General features: G+C 39.3%; 2 protein-coding genes and 1 long non-coding RNA gene across 3 annotated transcripts; all 3 read left to right on the forward strand.

The window, feature by feature from the left end:
- Positions 1–1,133: 1,133 nt before the first annotated feature.
- On the forward strand, positions 1,134–11,295 carry cdc42ep1b (CDC42 effector protein (Rho GTPase binding) 1b). The gene is made up of 4 exons (XM_019278226.2): positions 1,134–1,324; positions 5,478–6,035; positions 7,048–7,598; positions 9,928–11,295. Exons 3-4 carry the CDS (start codon positions 7,145–7,147, stop codon positions 10,566–10,568), a joined length of 1,095 nt encoding a protein of 364 aa, XP_019133771.2. The 5' UTR covers positions 1,134–1,324; positions 5,478–6,035; positions 7,048–7,144; the 3' UTR covers positions 10,569–11,295.
- Positions 11,296–12,528: 1,233 nt separating this feature from the next.
- Positions 12,529–14,252, forward strand: LOC109142208 (uncharacterized). Its single transcript, XR_003463412.1, has 4 exons — positions 12,529–12,646; positions 13,426–13,543; positions 13,658–13,744; positions 13,869–14,252. It is a non-coding gene; the product is annotated as an uncharacterized LOC109142208 (long non-coding RNA).
- A 1,096-nt stretch (positions 14,253–15,348) lies between these two features.
- LOC109141919 (interferon-induced very large GTPase 1-like) lies at positions 15,349–22,289 on the forward strand. Its single transcript, XM_027285037.1, has 2 exons — positions 15,349–15,432; positions 16,814–22,289. The coding sequence occupies exons 1-2, from the start codon at positions 15,349–15,351 to the stop codon at positions 21,599–21,601; spliced, it is 4,872 nt and encodes a 1,623-aa protein (XP_027140838.1). The 3' UTR covers positions 21,602–22,289.
- Positions 22,290–22,295: the final 6 nt, after the last annotated feature.

Raw genomic sequence — 22,295 nt, forward strand, 5'->3', positions numbered from 1 at the left:
GATCCCCAAACATCACATACACACACTGAGAGCATGTATGTCAAACTGAGGCAGCATTCAAACATCTGATCATTTAAACCAAATAACCAATCTCATTCATAAATCTGTGAAGGGTAGAAGATTGACTTATTGCCTGCTGTAAGCTTTCCACAAAGCAGAACAGGGTCAGTCTCACACATATGCAATTTATTGTTGCCCGACTGAAAGTTGGTGATGATGATGTTATTTTTGTGAAGAGTGAAGTGAAGAGGGGTCACAGACAGAAGAAAGGCTGATGACACCTGTGGGGTCACTTAAGTGATCATGTTTACAGAGCTGTGTAAAGGTCAGGGATGATTTCTGTGTGTGTTTTGTTGTGTTCGCCGAGTATCTCATGTGTTTGATTAAATATCATTGCAGCCTGTCTTCGTTTTAAAGTCGGTTCACATGTCAAACATTTGTCTAAGGCAAAGCCTGACAGAAAGGATCCAAGCTTAAGACGTGATGAGTTCAAGCTCCTCACACACACACACACACACACACACACACACACACACACACACACAGACACACACAGACACACACAGACATGCTGAAAAAATTCAGAAATTGTAAACATGCACATATACATAGCCATATTTAGCCAGAAGCACGAGCACTGACAGGACAGTGTGGGGATAGTCACAGTGGTTTATTATTGCAGCCTTTGCTGTGTCTTCCTTCATCGCACTGGCTCCTTTGATGACCTCAGACTAACATTGTGTACTTGTGTTGTTGTATTCTGTTTTTCCTTTTCCTCTTTTTTTGCTTTTTTAAAATCTTTTGCATGTGTCTTGAAAGGTTTGTTTTAAAAGTTTACATGATTTGATATATTGTTGAGTGTCACAGTCCGTTATGTTGCAAAAACCTGTTAGGAACTCCTTATAAGGTCAAATTCCAGGTGTTTTTTAATTTTATTTTTTATTTCAAAGTTTACTTATGCTTGAAGATGACACACACACACACACACGCACACACACAGTAGACTACAGTGCACATCAGGAACATCATTTAATTCTTTCTCTGCATTAGGGCTTCATTCAATAGCCTCTGTCTATAATCTATATTTAGTAATTCTGGAGTTTACCCACCTCCTCCTCCTCCTCCTCCTCCTCCTCCTCTCCATCTCCTCCCAGTCCACTTGTCAGCAGCAGCGCAGAGCCGCTGCACCACTACACTGCACTGATGCAAAGTTCACGTCCAAGCGGAAACGTACGGTGAAGACCGCAAACCGAGGAAGGTGACAGAGAGGAGAGATGGTGAAGTTTTCTCTCTGCGAAAAATACTGCTCCGACTTCATTTTCAGGTAAGATCGCTCTAAAACTCGGAGTTTGTACTTTGTTGTGTAATGTGTACTGGGAATAACCAATGTCCGAGTGACACAGCGAGAGTTACTGTAAGTTTCTGCACAGTCTAAATTTAATCCTCAGCTACCTCGGACCATCTTTTGCACTCTTAAACCAAAATGCGTCTGATAAACACGTTGTTGTCACGCACTGTGTGTCTCTGTGGTCAACTGCTTATGAATTTGACAACGTCTGTACTCGTGGAAAAGCTTGATCGCAGTTTTAATAACCACCGTTATATAGACATAAATAAAACATTTCAAGAACTCCAAAGAGTCCAAATCTGTCTCCAGATTGCAGGAGCATCAGTCAAAAGATTGAGTCTTTATTCAGTTTAATAACTCAAGAGGAAAAGTCTCAAAAATCCTGATAATAAGAAAACCAACTTGAAACATGAATGGACTAACAGGACAATCCTCTGCATCAGAGACAGTGACTTTAAAATCCTCTTTCATCAGTGCAAACACTTTGCTCTGCCTTCTGTACATCCTCTTCTACGACATCACTTCCCATTAGTTCAGTGATGATTTGTGTTTTAGGCCGTATACTGATAGAACCTGCCATTGAAATATGAAGCCCTGTATTATGTGTCATGTTACTTGCCTTACATCCTGCAGCGCATCATGAACTGCAGCTTGTCTCTAACTGATGGATTTCGACTATGTTTGGTGGAAACAATCAAAATCAATTGGTCACTATGCTTCTGCAGTGGAACCGCAGAACAACTGTCCTACAGCCGTGCCAGATCTCAGATCAGTGGGTTGGCAGGCTGTCAAGGAGGTGGCGTCACGGTTAGAGAGACCGCCCTTCAATCATCCAAAATCTGCCTGCTGAAGTGACCTACGCTCTGCAGCAGTGTGGACACTGACATCTGTGTTGTCTGGAGAACAGCAAGCAAGAACCGGAACAGCAAACTAAATATATATGAGCATAATAATGGGTTTGCTGTGTGATTTGAAGTGTGGATTTGTGTAGCGGATGTTCTGCAAAGGACCACGATATGTTTTATATGATTGTGATGGTAAACCACAAACGCAGCTAGATAATATTATGTTTTTGAGAGGTGAAGATCACGACATTGGGATATAAAAATAGGATCAAATGGAAAAAAACCTGTGACAGAGTGAGCACTCAAGGTGGAAGTGGAGGCCCATGTCATTGAGTTTACCCTGCTGCACAGACTTAAACAAGACTTTTGATCCTTTAAACGGCCACTTTAACTGTGCCTCTCTGTTTGTGCTTGCTATGTGGAAGTTTGGAGAGGCAACATTTCCTTCTACTCTTTGTTCAGCGTGGCTATTGAAATGGAATGAGATGTGTTTGCACTTCTCTGTTGCTTGGCCTCATTTCTCCTGTGTACTGCTGCCCATTAATGCAACTTAGTGAACGATCAGTCATAAAGATTCATTTGGTTTAGCGTCCTCGCTGTTTTGTTCTGTTTTCTTTGAAGTCCTTGTGTGCTGTAAAAGAAGCCATTGAACTGCAGTCGAGGAGGACTAATGCGTGGTGAATTCTTATCTCAAACGTCTTTTCTTGTGAGTTATTTCAGTCTTGCATTAAGGAAGGTGTGACACTGAACAGGAAGTTCATTTACAAATTGCAATTGTCAGATATGACGCATATGTCACATCGTCACAGTTAGCTATCACTGCAGTCAAGACACCTATGCAGTGCAAAGATACATACACACACACCTCTCCATAAGGCCTTGGAGTGGATTGCCACGTTGCAGCAGTGGATCCTTGTAAACTGAGTGCATGTTGTATTTTGGAGCCATGCGTAATGGTCAGGGTGTTCTGACCTCAACCACAGTTTGCTGGTGCTGTGCTGTAAAAGAACCATGGCCCTCCGGTCCAGTGGAGGAAGCAGCCTCAGAGATGACCCACTGCGACACAGCCTTGTGTGCGTAAATGTGTAGGCCCATGTGCAGTACAAGTGCACAAATCAATCTCTTTCTGAGCGTCTGGGATGATTCACATGTCATCAGAGCTCTTTTCTGCAATTTGAGGTTGTGTGATACCAGATGTTTGACTAACACAGTAAATCTGCCTGCAGCAGGGAGAATGACAGTGAAGGGAAACATGTTTGACAAACAGGGAGATACAAGACAGCCAGATTTATTGAATTAAGACATTAAAATAGAAGTCCGGAAGGGAAAACACACACAACGACAGGAGGTAAAAATGTGTTTTTCATCAGCGCCCTCAGATTCTTTATTTGATGGCACGTAATAGATGGCGTCCGGTCTGCTTTCCCCATTGCATGCAGTTCCCATTACACTCTCCAACCCCCCTTGTCTGTCTCTGCAATCAGTCAGGCAGCTCATGCAAAACAGGCTTGTTTATGGACATCTGCAGGTACAATTTATGGATAAATTACACGTTTAGGAGATATAAATGTCTTTCTGTGTGTTCCTAATGAAGTCAGTTTTCTGAATATAGTTCCCAAAGTGAATTCTTACACTTACACTTTATAGTACACAAAGATATCTGAGTTCATTTGTGTTTACTCCCACAAAACCACGAAGGAAGGGGAAAACCATATAAAAGGCTGATATAAGAGAAATTGGCATCCATGGAAGCAGGAGAAAACACGCTAAATTAAGTCACTAGTCACTGATATGCAGCACCAAACATGGACAGATGAGAGAGAAACTGTTCATCATGAAGCAGTTTCTGATGTTTGATTTTATCCAAACTTGGTGTTGACACAGACAGTGCACGTTTGTCTCCCTTGCTAATGTTTATCTGTCTCTCACCTTCTCGTGCCCCACAGGCCCTAATCGCTCCCTTAAGCTAAATGTTACTGAGCTGTGGGATCAGGCAACAGCTAAAATCCAACCTCCCCTCCTCATTATGAATGGTCACTCTCCTAAGTTGATTTCTCCTTCTGTCACACCCATGCTTTCACCATATTCCCTATTTCTCAGTGAATGCCGTCTGTGATGACCACCTTTAAACATTTGCCCCCGTGAAAAACTGGGATTAGATAAAGATTTAGGGAAGGTAATCTTATCCCAGGCCACTGCCCAGCAAAAGTAGCACCACCACCTTGGTCAAGTTGTTATAAAACAGGTCCAGATTAGCCTGGCAGCAACATTGGCAAGTGGATCCTGTGACATTAATCCAACGCTGGCTGCGGTTTGCAGAGGTCACGTGTTCGGAGCTTATCAGAACTCCCTTTGCCCTGGAGTCATTTCTTCAGCAGACAGGAAGAAGGTAGCGTATCCAGAAAAACAGATACACAGAACCTGTGGGGGTTGTAGGAGAAATTTATATCTCCGGAGTAGTGGATTTCTGGTATTAATGTGTGTATAAATCTCTTAGATAGACCTGGAAACTCAGCATCACATCACATTAAACTGTAATTTATTTTTCACGGAGTCAAATGGATTCCCTCCAACATAAATATCACATTAGGAACATCACTACCTATCCATAAACAGCCATAAAATAAACTGCAACTAACTTTGTTTTTTTATGATCGATTAGTCTGTCAAATTTCTTCCCAATAAAGTGATCAGTTGTTGTCTATAAAGTGTCAAGAAAAAGTAAAAAAAAACAAAACGATTTCTCAGTTCAAGGCCTTCGAATTGCATTTTCTTTCAAAGCCAGATGATAAAAAAACAGAGAAAAGGAGAGAATCCTCTGGAACCAGCAAATGTTTAGCATTTGAGCTTGATAAATAACTTACTGTAAATAATCACTTGATTGTCAAATTAATTGGGGATTTAGTGTGGATCGACACATCTTTCTAAAAAATATATATATAATTATAAAGTGTATAAACGTGTAAAAGCTGCTGTTGACTCAGGAGAGAATAATGAAGTGCTGAAATGAATATTAATCATATGAGTCAGACTTAGAAAGTACACAAAATACACAAAGTTCTGGGTGGAGGTGTCAGGTTTTGTCAAACTCAGTCTCTTAAGAAATTCTTGAGAACCTGCTGACTCCACAGGCAACACAGAGAGAGAGAAAAACATTCCCAGCATCAGTCAGACCAAGTTTCAGTTGCCTGACACATTTATGTGCGCCTGAATGCTTCTACTTTAGTCTTTGGTCCAGTGTGTAACTCACATTTCTCTCCCTTTCTCCCTGTCTATTCTTTTAGCTGGCCTTAAGTGAACTGAATGAAAACACAGAAGCCCCCCTACCCCGACACCATCGGAAGACTAAGTGGATTGGAGAAGGCAGAGAGCAAGTGAGGGAGTCAGAGAGGGAGGGAAGACAGAAGGGATTAGCGGTTAATCCAGTGCACGGACAATCCTGAAGGAGCCTTATCTTTCTTCCAGGATGATGCAGACAAAACAGTGGCTGGATTACGGCGCCTTACTTTATTGCCCTTTTCAAGAAAGCATCACCCTCCTCCTTCGTTTGCTCTGATAAACCTCTCAGAAGTGCTGGGGTCTTGGGTGCAGAGGGACCAGGGAACAGTGGACAAAGAAGTGGGGCGACAAGCCTGGTGACAGGATGTCCCATGGACAGTGTGGTGCCACACATGGATAAACCTCTTTAGGGGGAGACGGTGCATGGCAGTGGACCACCCGCTCTCTCTCTCTGCTTGGAGTTTGAGGAAAACAAACGCAGAACAGCTTAGTGGATGAGACACATAAGATCTTCTCCGAAGTCGGAATCGATTGAACACACAAGCAAAAAGGACTCACTGGCAGTAAGTAACAAAGTTTTGCTGCTTTTTGATATTCGGGTGTGTTTTTCTTTAAAAGTGCAGGATTTTATAAAGTTACTGAAGGTTCCTGAAGCTGAAAGGAGGAGGTAGGAGACATGTAGATTAAGATGACTAATCAGTAAATGAAGGGATGACGACTGCTGCTTGAGAACTGAGTAACAACTCAGACTTAAACTCAGATACTAATCCTTGTAGCTCATTGCTAAACTGAAAGTATTAGTGAGAAATGGCACCACTGTCTGGTGAAAATGGGCCTGTGAAGTTACCCAATTCAATTACATTACAAAAACAAAATGATTTATACATTTTATCAGGTGTAGTGGTGCCCAGTCTCATTTTGTCTTTACAATTCTGCCACTTAAAATCTTCTTTTACTAGGTTTGGTTAAATTACAAATACTTTTGGTGAGGTGATCCTCTTAGTGTTGCAAGCAAAACAAGTTAGTTCTCCAAGTCTAAAAAGATATATATATATATATATATATATATATATATATATATTGGGTGAGATCAGTCTGTGTCTACTTTTGTCACATGAACCAGTTGAAAGTTGCAGTTGCAAAACTATCATTCACTGACTCAAATCTGAGCGCCAAATTCTCCAACCACGTAAGCAAGAAGAGAAAACAAATCCTGACCTTGTAATTCATCTTCTTTGTTACTTTGTCATTACTGAAAGCTGCTGTGTAGAAGAAGTGAGTTAATTGTTTGGTCATTTTGGACAGATGTGCAGCAGCAGGACAGGATGTGCATGAGAAGGGGAGAGAGAGAGAGCAGATGTTGATGGTGACTTGAGTGACTCCACGTCCACACTGCCATCTTTCAGTGTAGATCTGAATGGGAACCCGTGGGCAGACAGTGGATGAATAGTTGGCCTTGGTCGTGTAGAGAATGGATTATACACACATTCTCTGCTAACTGAACAACCACATATTTGTGTTTTCTGTTCGCACTGTCTTGCTATTTAAATTTTCTTTTTCTCTCTGGTTTTACAGTGGACCAAAAACTGGAGTTTAAACTTGACTGACATGTAATCAGAGCTCAGACACTCAAATTCAAATTAAAGGGAAATCACACAACTTTTCTGCCACCATGAGTCTGGGAAAACTGCCAGGGATTAAGGGCCTTGTATCTGGCTCTCAGGGGAAACGTCGTTTCAAGAGTGAACTCTCCGTGGATATGATCAGTCCGCCGATGGGTGATTTCCGACATACTATGCATGTTGGCCGTGGTGGGGATGTGTTTGGTGACACTTCCTTCCTTAGCAATTATGGGGGCACCAGGGAGCCGGGAAGTCCGGACTCGGCAAACAGCTCCAAGACAACTGGATTCTTCACACGCACCTTTCGGCATGTGCGGAAGAACTCTGTGCCACGGCCACGAGCGGGCTCCCGTGACTTGTCATCTCCGCCACCAGACATTTCACCCATCATCAAGAATGCCATCTCTCTGCCCCAGCTGAACATGGACTCCCCCAATGGGTGCCTACAGAGGGTGCTGTTCCCCAGCTCCATCAGCTCAACAGATGACTCCCTCTGCACATATGGTGAGATAATAGAGATAATCACTTCCAGCATGTGATGGGGTTTGTGTAAAACAGAACAGCTATAGTGGTACAGATTCATTCACAGCAACTTCAACTGTGTGTGTGTGCACAAATGTCATCTACATCTAACACAGACATATATATGTCAGTAAAACTGCACAGTTAAAGGTGTGGTCAGTCATACTGGAGAAAGGTAGCTAATGGTTGACTCTCTTTCCCAGTGCAAACACCACCGGTAGGGTTGTGTGGTTTCCTTCGAGCCACTTTGGTATTGGTATTTGACAATCTGGGAATGAAAGTCAACAATCGACTATTTCTCAAGTGTGACTGACCCAAGCGTTTACAGAAAAAAGTGAAATGAACAGTCTTATTTATGTCATTTTTCAAATTGTGTGGCTTCTATAATATGCCTGTGATGATTATTCTAGGCTAAATCTATAAAAGAAAGCATAATTTGGCATTGTTTTTCCACACACATTTTCCACTGACACGCAGGGTTGATTTACTTCAGCTTTTCTCTGCCAAGTTTTTGTGTTTAAAGAGATTTTAAGTTGTTGTTTTTTTTAAAGTAGAGAAACAAATCTTTCTCTCTATTTGATACAAGTGATCCTTGTTCATTTTGCAACAGAAGTCACATATGCAAATTTGCAAACTAATGTGTTAAATTAACATAATGTATATATGTTATGTGGGGGAAAAAGAAAGCCATCAACTGGGAAAACAGACATGCTCCAGCAAAACAATTCAAACAACTGGTTTCTGGATGTTACTTTAAAATTATTTATTATAAAAATGAGTAGTCTGGAGAACAGAACATGACTCTGTGGTTCCAGTACTTTCTCTTTTTGGTTGTTGTCTTTAGATTACAGTAAATCCAGAAGTGAAAAACTCCTAAAATGTCCTGCAATCCAGACAGAATGATCATTGACCTAGTTATGGGCTAAAGCCAAGTGGTAGAGCAGCACTGAATTAGTCACCGTGAATTAGGAAAAAAAAAAAACTGGTGGTGCACTATATCATTACAGTTTCTGTTCTCACTATTCACTCTCCAGCAGACCAAACAGCATAAAGAGCCGGTGAGCTGACTTGGCGCAAACAGAACTATAAATGTCAGTGAACACACAAACAGAGAGGCTGAGGTTGTCCTCTCCCTTTCAACATCGTCGCCTGCATTCCTCCAAGTAACCGGCAAACAAGCGGGCTTCTTCTGAGTCATCTGGAATCGCCTAGGCAACACCTGTACACAATTAGGCCTATAAACACAAACACGAACACACACTCACAGCTGGTTTGGGAGAACGAAAGATACTTAGTGGGCATTTCCTGTCATCTCTGTGTGCGTGTGTCACTGCTTGAACGCACAGCATAAACACGCCATTCATCGTATCTGCTAACCAATCAGAGCTTATCAGGCAGCAGCTCTGGCTGGACTGGAAACCCCCTTTCTATCTCCAGAAGTCTTACTCAGTTCATAAAGAATTTGACCAAACGGAGTGATGTGGAGCAGACATAGAGAGTCAGTGAGGTGAAGGATGATGGGGACCTTTTGTCATGATTTTGTCATCTCAGTTTGCCACCCATGTCATTTTTTCTCGCAGTCAGCTGTTAGTCAGAGTTTGTTACACGGCCTTAATCAGTCTTAAAAATTAAAGTCAATTCCAGTCTTCCAAAACTAGATATAATTAGACAAAAATTGATTCCAATATTACACAGAAAAATACATAATTTCAAAGTAAATATAATTCCTGTGTTTTTATTAACAAACCTTTATCAACTGAGCATCACTCACTCTGTACTGGACTGTAGAAGATAAGCAGCGACTTCTGGTTTCAGACCAACGTGTTTCAGCTTGTGGTCTACATCAGGGTCTCCCATCATGAAGCACCATGACAATTTCTACTTTTTCCAGGCACTTCCCATTTATATCTCTATGTCTCCTGTTCTTCTATCTTCCCACACCGCTCCTGCATCCCCTTCTGTTCTGACAGTTTATAACATGAAGTCTGTCCAGGACAGAAACTCAGGGAAGTCTCAGCAGTGAGTGGGTTTCTGGCTTGTTATATACTGCCACCCTATGGGGAAAGATTGTAATTGCTACACTTACAGTAACTCATTTTCAAACTTTAAAGGCGCCATATTATTTCCTTCCTCTCAAAGAGAAACTCTATGAACACATATAGATGTAATAATCTGATTTACAAGTTAAGTTCAAAGCATAAACACTGTTCAAATCATGAAAATAGCATACTGTCAGTTCTGTTTGGAGTTCATGCTGTTGTTTACATATTTACAAAGAGATGTTTTCTTTTTATATTTTGTCTGTCTTCAGGGCTGCAGTCTGGATTTGTCACTCTGCCCCGCCTCTCTCGCATTGACAGACAGTATCAAGGTGGAGATGTTCGGAAAGGATCTCTGCCAGACAGTGGTGGCATAACATTGACACGCTCGGACTCCCTCACCTCCTTTACTCTAGATCTTGGCCCTTCCTTAATGACTGAGGTACTAAGCATGTTTGACAACCCCAGCTGCCTTCAGATGTCCAATCACAGCCAGGCAGCAGGTGAGGAACAGGATAAAGAGGAAGAGGAAGAAGATGATGACAACTCTCTGACAGAGACGCCTGTGCAAAGCCCTGCTGTGACTTCACCAAGCTCTTCCATGGGTAGTGGATCATTCAACAGGAACGTGAACAACAGGGGGCGCTCTTGTAGCTCTAACTGGACAGAGCAAGAGGAAGAGAGGAGGTCCCCGAGCACACCAGATGTGTCCACTGGGTCTCCTCAGAGAGCGGAGCCTGCAATGGAGGCAGAAAGGTTCCAGAGGGCAGCTGACGTGCTGTCCCGTCATTATGGTGGAGGGTCCTTCACAAAGGGAACGAGGATGAGCAACAGCACCACCTCTCCTGCTCTTTCCCACAACCACAAAACACCATATGCCTTTTCTGAGGAGGAGGAAGAAATCAAAGTCTAGATGTTGAAACTTTTTCTGACAGACAGCAGAAACTTCCAGCGATGTGAGTGCTGGTGTCATTTTAAGTCAGAGAGGCTGAACATTGTGTGTTTCTGTTGTTTCTCAACAGAAACATTCTTCCTCTTATCACGTGCATCTATGTCAGGGTTTCTTTGATCAACCACCTGATCCTGGTCTGTATTCACTTTATACAGGACGGTTTGTGTGATACTGATCTTAGCCCTGGACCTTTTTTCTCTCTGCACTATGTTTCTGCCATGATTTTATACAGATTATTTAAACTATTTTAAATATATGAGTTACTGATTTAGAATCATTATTGTCAAAGCAAACTATTAATTATGGCTTTTTTGTTTCATAAATAACACAAAAGTGAATAAAGTTAGTTTGTCTTGCATAAATTATACAATTCAGTAACACTTCAGAACAATGGATTTTGAATGGATTTTTGATTTTTTCTATTTTGTTTTCACACTGTACATAATCTCTCACTACATCACGATGCTCAACAACAAAATGGAATTTGCATAAATAAAGATGAACCTGGGATTTGAGAATCTTATAACACTTGTGATGAAACCTCTGTACATTGTAAAATAATTTAATGTGTATTCATCTGAGGTCACATGAAGTAACATGTTTATTGCTTGTTGAACTTTCATCAGTATTAGTTAATGTTTTTCTAAAATGATATGACTGATGTAATAAAGGCCTGATTTACAACAGACAAGACATTTTATGATTTTTTTTTTTTTTGCTTTCATTTTTTAAAACATTAAAGCTGTTTTGTTACAGATAAGCAGTGTTATTTAGGCCCAAATTAAAAAAAAATTATTATTATTTATTTATTACTATTTTCTGATAATATGAAAAATAATTCACAATTTGCTTTAGTGTATTTTGAAATACAGTACACACCAACCAATTAATCAAGGATGGCAATCATGACTTAGGTGTAAACTCACCAATCAGGTGTAAGCACTCTAAATGGGTGAGTGTACCTGTCTTCAACCAAAGTGCAAGGCAACATTGCAGTAGGAATAGCTAGAGATAGACCTGGAAGACGACGTGGACAAATAAAAAGGAAAGCAAAATACTTTTAGGTACAAAAGTGTGTAACTATTGTCAGAACTTATGAACCATGTGTCTGCCATTTGCTGACAAAACTGGGTTTTTGTTCTTATTAATATTGTTTGTATGTGTTTCATTTTCTAAAAGATCTGAGGTGTTCTGCTATTAATGTGTGAAATGAGTGTAGTAATTTGACGAGCACTTTTTTCAAAATTGTACTTAAGCAATCTTAAAAACACTGTAACATAAGCACATAACATAATACATAAAAAAATCAAAATAAAATTTCTTCTTTGGTCTGACAACACATATTTATTCTTACTTTACACAGACTTTTAAAAAATCCTGAGTCCTCTTTGTCCAAGGCAAAGACAAGACCGAATAAAAATGCAATTGATTCCGAGACAAGTCTGAGACCTTCAAGAAGTGGTTTTGAGGCCGGCCTCGAGACCAAGACCGATCTCAAGTACTACAACACTGTGGTTCACATCAGTGCAGTGCAGACCGTTTCATTGGGAATCAAAGGTTACTGTGTATCATAATATAATGTAGCAGACCTAGGAACAATTATGACAGTTGTGACACAGATGCCTGACTTCTGATCTCGAGACCAGGACCAATCTCGAGTACTACAGCACTGTGGTTCACATTAAATGCCAACCTTTGTTTTACTATATTTCAGCGTTGACAGAAGTTTGGTTTAGGCAAGAAACATCAAACTCTTCCCACTAGAAGCTGAACATAATTCTAAAATCACATGATTTAGGGAAAATAATGAGTTTGGGCAGTCATACTTCCTCTGAAATATTTCCCCTCAGTGATTTAGATTCATTATGTTGATCTGTACAGAACATGATACCTATCACATCACACCAAACTTGATCAGAGCAAGTGGGAGGGGTTTGTGATGGACACACCTCAAGGCAAAGGTTATAATCCTCTGATTTCTATATGCAGAACAGAGACTGGCAGGATCTCTGGCAGAACTCAAGAAACACAAGACAAAGGTGAGTTCATACAAAGTTTCTATTCGCATAGGCTTGACTCAATAGAAACACCTCAGTTTCACAATATGATTTTTCTCCTTTAGCCTCTTTGATTCTGATTTGGTAACTTTCATACAGACAGGTAATTTGACATACATGTAAACATGTGTGAAAAAGGTTTTATTCAGTTTGTTTGCTTACAGTGCAGTGCACACATGCTCTTATAGTAATCCAGTACACTTAATGTCACAGTCTGTTTTACTTCTTTGCTCTTCGTTCTTTTCTTCTCAAAACCAGATTGGGATCACACTGTCACTCTGTCATTCACTGCAGTGTTGTGCACATTTTTAATATTTCTCTTTTATTTTAAAACCTGTGTCACACATTCTAAATATACATACAACTAACAGTGCATAAATCAAGAGGAAGAAGTTATAACAAGGTTATATTTTTTTAGAAAGTGCGTCATTATCATTTCTACTTTCACTTTCAAACTGACTGAACAGCATTTCACATTGGTTCATTAGTAACACTGTTTTTTCACAGCATGAATGCTTGACATTATAATCTGAGTTAAAAACAGTTTATTATATTTTCACTTTATTCCGATTGTATTTGCATTTGGTGAGTGTACATTAATTCACCTTGCTCTCATTTTATGTGATATTATTTAGTGAATTGGTGTGTCACTGTGTTTGTTGATCCTCATTTAGTGTGTTTATCTTGATGTTTCCTGGCCCCGACACCTCTAAAACAGACTATTTTAATCTCAGTTGGTCTAAAATCACGTGTTTTCTTAGTGTGATCCAGTGAATGAACCTGGTGAGGCTGAATCTGTGGACAACAATGATAAAAGCACATCAGCAGGAAGAGAGTCTGAAATCAAGTCTGTAGCACCTTCTGTGACCAATGAGAAAGGTAACATTTTAACAAGTTAAGAATTTAACTGTAATTGTATATATTATATTTCAATTAAGTTTCAAAAGCTGTCAAAAAGGGGAATCCATCTAACTAAAACCGACACTTCAACAGGAGTCATGGAGGTCAACAAAAGCAGCAACGAAAGTAGTGAAGAGTCAGCAGAGGAGAGTGAAACACTGGAAGACTCTTCAACAGACGGTAAAGAAGAATTATTAGATTTAATTTGTTATATTTAATGTAACATAATATAATGTAGACAACTCTACTTCACTTTAACTGTGGTGTGTCTTATTGATATTATTCTGCATGTATTTTGTTTCAGTGATTCCTGAACTCACACTTGTGTTAATTGGTGACACAAAGTCCATTGAGATTGGATCAAAAAATATTTTACTTGACCATGAAAAACAAGTACATGTGGGACAGTTTTCATCTAAACTGTATGATTTATGTGGTCGGCACATCTCTGTCATTAACATGCTTGGTCTACAAAACATTGACACTGACACATTCCCATTAAATAAGGGAATTCACGCCTTTCTCTTACTGTTAACAAATGGTCTGCATAACAGCCATTACAGTTCAGGACTGCAGTGGTTAGAAAAAGCTTTTGGGAAAGGATCACTTTCCTATTTAATGACAGTTGTGACTCATGAGTCAGATGAAAAATGTGAAAGTGCATTGACAGACCTGAAAGCCAACAGCAGTTTTGATGAAAAAAGATACCACACATGTACAAGAAGTATGATGGATGAAACAGAGATAATAGCTCTGTTTGAAAAAATAGATGTCATGGTCTCTGAAAATGATCCACACTGCTACAGTGGACTGACTTGTGATGAAAATAAAGAGCAGGAAGAACATCTGGATGATGAATCCAATGAAGAAGAATTGGTCGATACCTCAGAGTTTCAGCAAAATCAAACAGGTGAGATTTTAATGTTGGTATTCACAGTTGACTGCTTATAAGATAATGTGGACAGATCAAATCTGCTGCAATAGTAATAAACCTGCAAAGAGCTCATTGCTTAGATGTCTTGTCTGTAAATTTCTATTTTGGTTTTGAGAGGATGACATAGTCTCAATGAGAATTGTCAATATTTTCTGTTGACCATCTCATTGCTTATCTCCTCTTTTGAATTATTATTTGGTACATCACATTATAAAGTTTCATCTCCTTCAGTCTGTCACATTATACCAATTTAAGTTTGCTGTTACTCTTTAGTTGTTAAACATAAGTCTTAGCCGACGTGACTGTGTATTTTGTCTTTGGACTTTGACACCACAGTACGAGACTCCTCAGCCTCTTAGTGGCCTTTTTTAAAGGATAGTGGCTGCTACACGCATGTTGTTGGTCACAGCAGCTGTTTCCAGCTAAAAAGCTTTAAAAACCCATTGTACACTGTAAACTATACACTATGTGCTCAGACAGTGAGAAGCTGTGATAGCGGCTGGTGAACATAGTGGAGAATTTAGAAGCTGGTCTGAAGGGGTGATATCGTTTCCCTTTGAACCCTAATAAAATCACCTAAAAATTAGTAAATATAATGAACATAAGATGATTACTTAATTCAACCGTGCAATGTACTTTTATTATTGCCCAGCAGCAGACGAGATGGAGACGACTGCAGTTGAAATCAACCTAACCTCACAGTAAAGTAAACTGCTGTGAACTACAGCTGCTGTTAGTCAATGTTAGCTCAGTTCATTATCTAGGCTGTCTGGACAGTGAGCTTAGAGCCCCAGAGGAGTGTCAGTGTTTGTACTCCAGGTGTTTTATAGACCAACAACAAAATTATTTCATGTTTGATCCTGAAATCATCTTGTTGTCACATTACTCTGCAGTAGATGAGCCGGAGGACAGTGCAGCTGAAACAGAAGCAAAGGTGAGATTTTTATTTATTTATTTTATGCTTCCTATTTTTTTCTATTGTACATGATTACCTAGTACACATTATACATCTTATGTATGTCACAACTGTACATTGAACAAAAGATGGGAGCTTATAGCAACCGTTAATGTAATAACTGCCAGTAACAATTTTTCCATTCTTAATGTAACAACAATTCTGAACTAATATCATAATAACTTTTGTGCATAATGCAATGAGTTATTACTTTATTAACTGGGTATAAAAAAAAACCTTAATATAATGACTGGAGCCAATAATGTAATAATATATTAAAACAATTTTTTGCAATAAAGTATTACTGACAACAGGGTAACTCAAAGCAGAGGACTCGAACACAGAGTACAGGATGAAGCAGATGAATTTATTTCGTACACTGGGAAAACAAAAAGCGCCTCACGATGAGGGATGATCACAAGCACAAACTAGAACTACAAAAAGGCAGAGCCAACAAATAATAACTCTTACGAGGAACTAGAAGAAAACAACAAAAACCTAGACTACAAGATTAACTACAAAAAGGCAGGGCCAACAAAAAATCACTCTTTCGAGGAACTAGATGAAAACAACAAAAAAACTAGACTATGAGTGATATTCAGACTTGACTTTGATGAGAGAGCTGGTGATCAGGACAATGGACTTGACACACTGGCACAGGACAAACGGAGACGCAGACTATAAACACATGGCGGGAAATGGGGAACAGGTGGACACAATCAGGGATCAGGGAAGACAATCAGACTGGTAACACATGAGGAAGGAAAAGTGACCTGAAACAAGAGGAGAGTTAATTTCCAAAATAAAACAGGAAGTCACAAAACAAACATGGAGACAGGACCAAAACTCAACTTTTTAATGACACCTATTTTTACTGTTGTCCTCTTTCAAATATTCAAGTTTAAAAACTTGACCACACAGACACACACGCACAGACACACCGCACACATCATACATGTTCAAAAAGGAGTAGAAAAAATTATACTTGTGTCATATATTATGAAATATATACCTTTTTGAAGATCTTTGTCCTCAAATGCAGAGACCATTTGTTTTAATTACAAATTCTCACATAAGTAATTTCATTAAGCAGACTTATTCAATAACCCTGTTATTAATGGTCATTACTCTGTCCCTCAATGTATATGTACCAAATCTGACTCCTAAAAGGTTAAATGAAAATGTTTTACCAAATCAGAATCCCTTGTACAGTTGTGACATATATAAAGTGTATAATGTAATAAATTATTAAATTGTTGTTTGGCTACACAAAAAAAAAATCCTAAAAAATGTAATGACATATCTCATCATGATGTTATAATGTCCTACATACAGTACATTTTCATTTACTTATTTACAGCAGTCAGTGAAGATTTCTGAAGAGATCAACAAGAAGAAACAACATGAAAGAGAAACTGAAAAACTGTTTGGTAGACTTCACCTTCAAGACAAACATCAACAGAAGTTCACACCAGCAGAGTTTCTTAAAATTGGTCCACCTCTGAAACTGGACCATGGCACATGTGAGAAAGATCTAGCTCATACTTTTCTTCAGAGGTTGATGATGTTAGACTACAGAGCCAGATATATTCCTGTAAGACAAGACAGTCCTGAAGTGAGCCTGTCAAATCCTGTTCCAGTGTTTGACGATGATGAGACAGATGGCAGCGACTTAGATGCTCTATATAGCACCAGTGTAGAATGTGATCAGTCAAAACAGAATCATGTGCATCCAATGGACGTTCAAATGGCAGTATTTCACTGCTCAGACAGCTTTTTAAAGCAGAACATGATTACAAAGCTATCACAATGTCAGTACGCCTTACCTTTGCTTGTTCCTGACCCAGTCACTATGGATGTTGAGTGTCCTCTGTGGACATTCAGACAAATAAAAAAAACATGGAAGATAGCTAAAAATGAAGACGATTCAAACATTGTTACCATGAAGAGTATGCCCATCTGCAAAGCTGAGACACCCATGGTGTCATTTCTCCGCCTGGGTTCATTATCTCTGTCTAAATCTCAGCTGATGAACACTTTGATCAACGACCGTCACAACACCTTCTTCCACAGAAACCGCCCAGGTAGCACCAAGTCTCGTCATTTGATGGATGGAGTTGTAGAGATTGCCTGGTACTGCCCTTCAGGAAAACCCAATGATGCTTTCACTGACTGTGTTGCCTTCTGTAATCTTCATGGTGATGCTCTGTTGATTGAAAAACAACGTGATATACTGACTGAAAAATCTTCAGTTAATGTTGTTCTTGTACCAACTCTGGAAAAAGGCCATGAAAGTATTACAGTTATCTCAAAACATTTAAAGTCTTCGAAGCCTCTCATTATTCTCATTGCTGATGATGACTGTGATACAGTTCAGATGAAAAAGGGAAAATACAAACTGGGCCTAAAAGACAAAAGCCAATCAGATGTTTCTGAAGAACTGAAAAGAATCATGAGCAACATTTTGTCTGGACCACATGACTCCTTCAAGCTTGAAACCATGGCTGATGTCCCTGGAATCAAAGTGGATGAAAAAGACACAGCCTGCCAAACTGGAAAATCTGCTGCTATGAAAATAGTAGATTTGTTTCAGTGGAAGGATGTTTCAAAGATCAAAGATACATGTCTTCCTTGTCAAGGCAAATTGTGGCATGAATGGAGCAGAATAAACAAAGAACTGTATCACCTCAAAGGACACATTGAGAAGGAGAAATGTCAAAAGCAACAGGAACTATTGAAGATACGACAAAATCAACAGAAAGCTTCCTGCAGTAAACTGATGAAGTTGTTCACTGAAAGCCTCTCATCTTTAAAGTCAACAGACAAAAAGTATTTTGTCAAGTGGATTCAGATCTTAATAGATGCCCTCTCCACAGGCGATCTCTCTACAATTCTTCAAAGCTATGATAAAAAGTGGTCTGAGGTCTTGACTTTGAAGAAGAAGCATGACAAATCTGATCAGTTAGAAAGCAAGCAAATTGAGTTTGATCAAATATCAGCAAAACTACAGTCAGCAACGTTTGGTTTGGAGCACATCTTTAGAGAAATGGGACAAATCTATGAAGCCCACAAATCTCTGCAGAAACAAAGAAAGAGGAGACAGACTGACTGGGTTAAATATCCAGAGCTGGCTGCAGAGCTGATGATCTCAGGACATCCAATGGAGCTGATGGATGGAGATGCAGGTCATGTGCCTTTAATATGGATCTCTAGTCTTTTAGATGAAGTCATCAAGAAACTGGGCGACAAGAAAGTTTTTGTTTTGTCAGTTTTAGGCGTACAAAGCAGTGGAAAATCAACTATGCTGAATGCCATGTTTGGGTTACAGTTTGCAGTGAGTGCTGGCAGGTGCACCAAGGGTGCCTTCATGCAACTGATCAAAGTGTCAGAGGAGATCAAGACAGACTTTCAGTTTGACTATGTTCTAGTGGTCGACACTGAAGGACTGCGTGCTCTTGAGTTGGTAGATACCAGTCTTCACCATGACAATGAACTGGCAACATTTGTTGTTGGTCTGGGAAACATGACATTGATCAACATCTTTGGAGAGAATCCAGCTGACATGCAAGATGTTCTGCAAATTGTTGTTCAGGCTTTCATGAGGATGAAGAAAGTCAAACTTTCTCCAAGTTGTGTGTTTGTTCACCAAAATGTTACAGATGTTGCAGCTGCAGAGAAAAACATGGATGGAAAGAGACGCCTGCAAGAAAAACTGGACAAGATGGCCCGACTAGCTGCAACAGAAGAGGTTTGTGATGCTGAGTGCTTCAGTGATGTCATTGCATTTGACGTGCAAACAGATGTGAAATACTTTGCCCAGCTATGGGAGGGAAGTCCACCTATGGCTCCTCCAAATCCAGGTTATACCGACAGCGTCCAGGACCTGAAGAACTTCATCCTCTCTAAAGCTTCACAGTCAGCTGGGATTACTCTCTCACAGTTCAAAAGCAAAATTCATGATATGTGGAATGCCCTGTTGAATGAAAACTTTGTTTTCAGTTTCAAAAACACACTTGAAATTGCAGTGTACAGAAAACTTGAGATCCAGTATGGGAACTGGACCTGGACCCTGAGGAGCAACATGTTGACCATTGAAAACCAGCTTCATACCGAAATTGAAAATGGAAAACTTGACATGGTTGAGCTCAGTTATCTTAATGACAAAATGAGCAAAACATATGAAGAAATTAAAAAGGATATGACAGCTTACTTTGATGGCAGAGATAAAGAAATGTTGGTCCAGTGGAAAGGCCGATTTGAAAACAAAATCAAAGAGTTTCATGATGAACAAGTGAGAGGAGTTAAAAGAAAACTGGATGAAGTTATCCAGCAGAGGAGTGCTTGTAAAAAGCTTGATGACAAGAAGACAGAGTTTGAGAACAAGCTGCTGCAAAAGAGTAAAGAGCTCGCTCATCAGTTAAAAGACAAGGCAAGAGATGAAGAGGAACTGAAAAAACAGTTCAACTCTGTCTGGAAAGTGTGTGTTAAAGAAATAACTGCAAGTATAAAGCCTATTGAGGATATTAACTTGGAAGAAGATCAGTCAACTATCCTTCAAGATCTTGGTTTTGAATGGTCTCTTATAGCTGAATCAAAAAATAATGGCAACTACAAAAACATATCAGAGCTTGGTGATTACATCCATTACGTATCCTTCACAAGACCAGAACGTTGGGTCAGTGCAGTTAAAGAGCATTTAGGATTTGGTTCAGGAACAAAACATATGCCACATGGGGAACAGCAACTGATCAGATCCCTTATTCATAATGTTGAAGAACATTCCCTGGATTTAATAAAGAGCAAACCTGTAGCTACAAGAGGCTACAGTTCAACTTACTTACAAGAAGTGTTCAAAAATGTAAAAGAAAAAGTGACAGAATTTGAATCACAGTGGAAATATGCTCTGAAGAAGGAGTTCACAGTTGATCTCTTACTGTATGTTTTTGACAAAGTAGGGAGTTGGCTTTCAGAGTCCCACAAGAAATTCAAAATGAAGAATGATGCTCACACTTATTTAGAGAACAAGAAAATGCATTATTACAACATTTTCAGAAGCTTCTGCAAAGGAAACTCATCTGCTGTTGTGCTTGGAGAACTGATCTGTGAGAAACTGAAGAGTCCCACTGCTGAGGCTGTCTGTAACAAGACTGCCATTGATCTTGCTGAAGAGATGAGGTGCAGATGTCCAGCATTCAGTGGTAACCGGCTGAACTTGGAGAAACATGTCTTGAAGTCACTGGCAGAGAAAGAGGACTTTGATGGTTTTATCACCTACATCCAACGCCCAAGACAGCAAGTAGAGACCTTTATCAAAGAGGAAGTAAAGAAATACATCTTCACAAAGAACAAAAATAAAGCACAGAAAATACTCAAGAAAAATGTTGAAGACATCAAACGACGTGTGAGTCAAGCTTTATTTGCTGCAACAGAGGAAGTCAAAACTCAGAGAGGAGAAAAAGAAGAAGAAGAAAAACAACAAAACGAGAAACAACTGAAAAAGTGGGTAGAGAAATTTTCCAGTTCACTAACAGATGTGCTAAAATTTGACACCATTTCTTTTGAAAATTTCAATGACATAAACAAATTTGACTTTCTTAAAGAAGAGATAGAGAAAGGACTTGAATGCATTATGAAGGAGCTCAGCAGCCTCCCATTAGATAAGATGAATGAATTCAGGCTGCAGCCGGATCAGATCCTCATCAATCAGCTGTGTAACTGCTGCTGGGAAACCTGTCCATTCTGTGCAGCTGTTTGTACCAACACTGTCAAAGATCACCTCCCTGACAAACACAATGTGCCTTTTCATCGCCCTTCTGGGATTAAAGGATGGCACAAGAGAGACACAGATGAACTGGTCATCGATTTCTGCACAACATTAGTTGCAAGTGATAAACATTTCCACCATCATGATTCAAGTTATCCTTATAAAGAGTATCAAAAAGCTGGAGAGAAGTTTGCTTCATGGAAGATTACTCCTGATGAGTCTAAGTTGACATACTGGAAATGGTTTGTATGTCGATTTCAAACGCAGCTTGAAGGGCACTATAAATTAAAATTCCATGGCAAAGGAAACATCCTTCATAGGCAGAAAAACTACAGTAAACAAGAAGCGATTAACAGTCTGGATGAAATGATCAAATCACAGTGATCCAGAAACAACTGAAGTTTATCACAGTAACAGAATTCCAAACTGTCTGTAAATGTTCAAAAGAAAAAGGAGATTTTGATTTGGTTGACATTAATTGTGCGATAAGAACTGAGGATGAAGCCAAAATGTCTGGATGCACATGTTTATAATTTGATCAATATGTAGGCCTGTTTTAATTCTATCATAGTGTTGTAGTACAACATTGAGTAGTAAGGATTTCTCAAAATGGCCTGTGTGTAATCACAAGTTCTGTGTTTTGTAGGTATTAAATGATAAAACATGAATCTTAAGTATCAAATCATTTCGGTTATTTAGGTTTTTGTTTGCTTATTTTATTTTACAAGATGAAGATGCATGGAATTCATATGTGAATATTTCAAGGATGTTTAAATAAGTTTTCAGATATTATAGGCACATTTTGATTTTGAGGTATTATTTCACATTTTACCATTTTACCATTTTAGTTTTATATGAAAATCTCAACAGATAGACATTAGTTATGCGGAGTATATGTTTTTCTTCCAAAGATGGGCATTTTCTTAAGTTTTAGGTTTCAAAGAGAAAGAATTCTGCAGGATGTTGATCTTAGATATGTTGTCAGAAGTGTATATAATTCAACTCATTTGGTATATGGAAGCCATAATTTTTATTTTTATAGTTGTCATTAAAAGGCCTTATAACAGGCAACACATGT

Source organism: Larimichthys crocea, chromosome XII (genome assembly GCF_000972845.2).
Source record: "Larimichthys crocea isolate SSNF chromosome XII, L_crocea_2.0, whole genome shotgun sequence".
Taxonomy (NCBI): Eukaryota; Metazoa; Chordata; class Actinopteri; family Sciaenidae; genus Larimichthys; species Larimichthys crocea.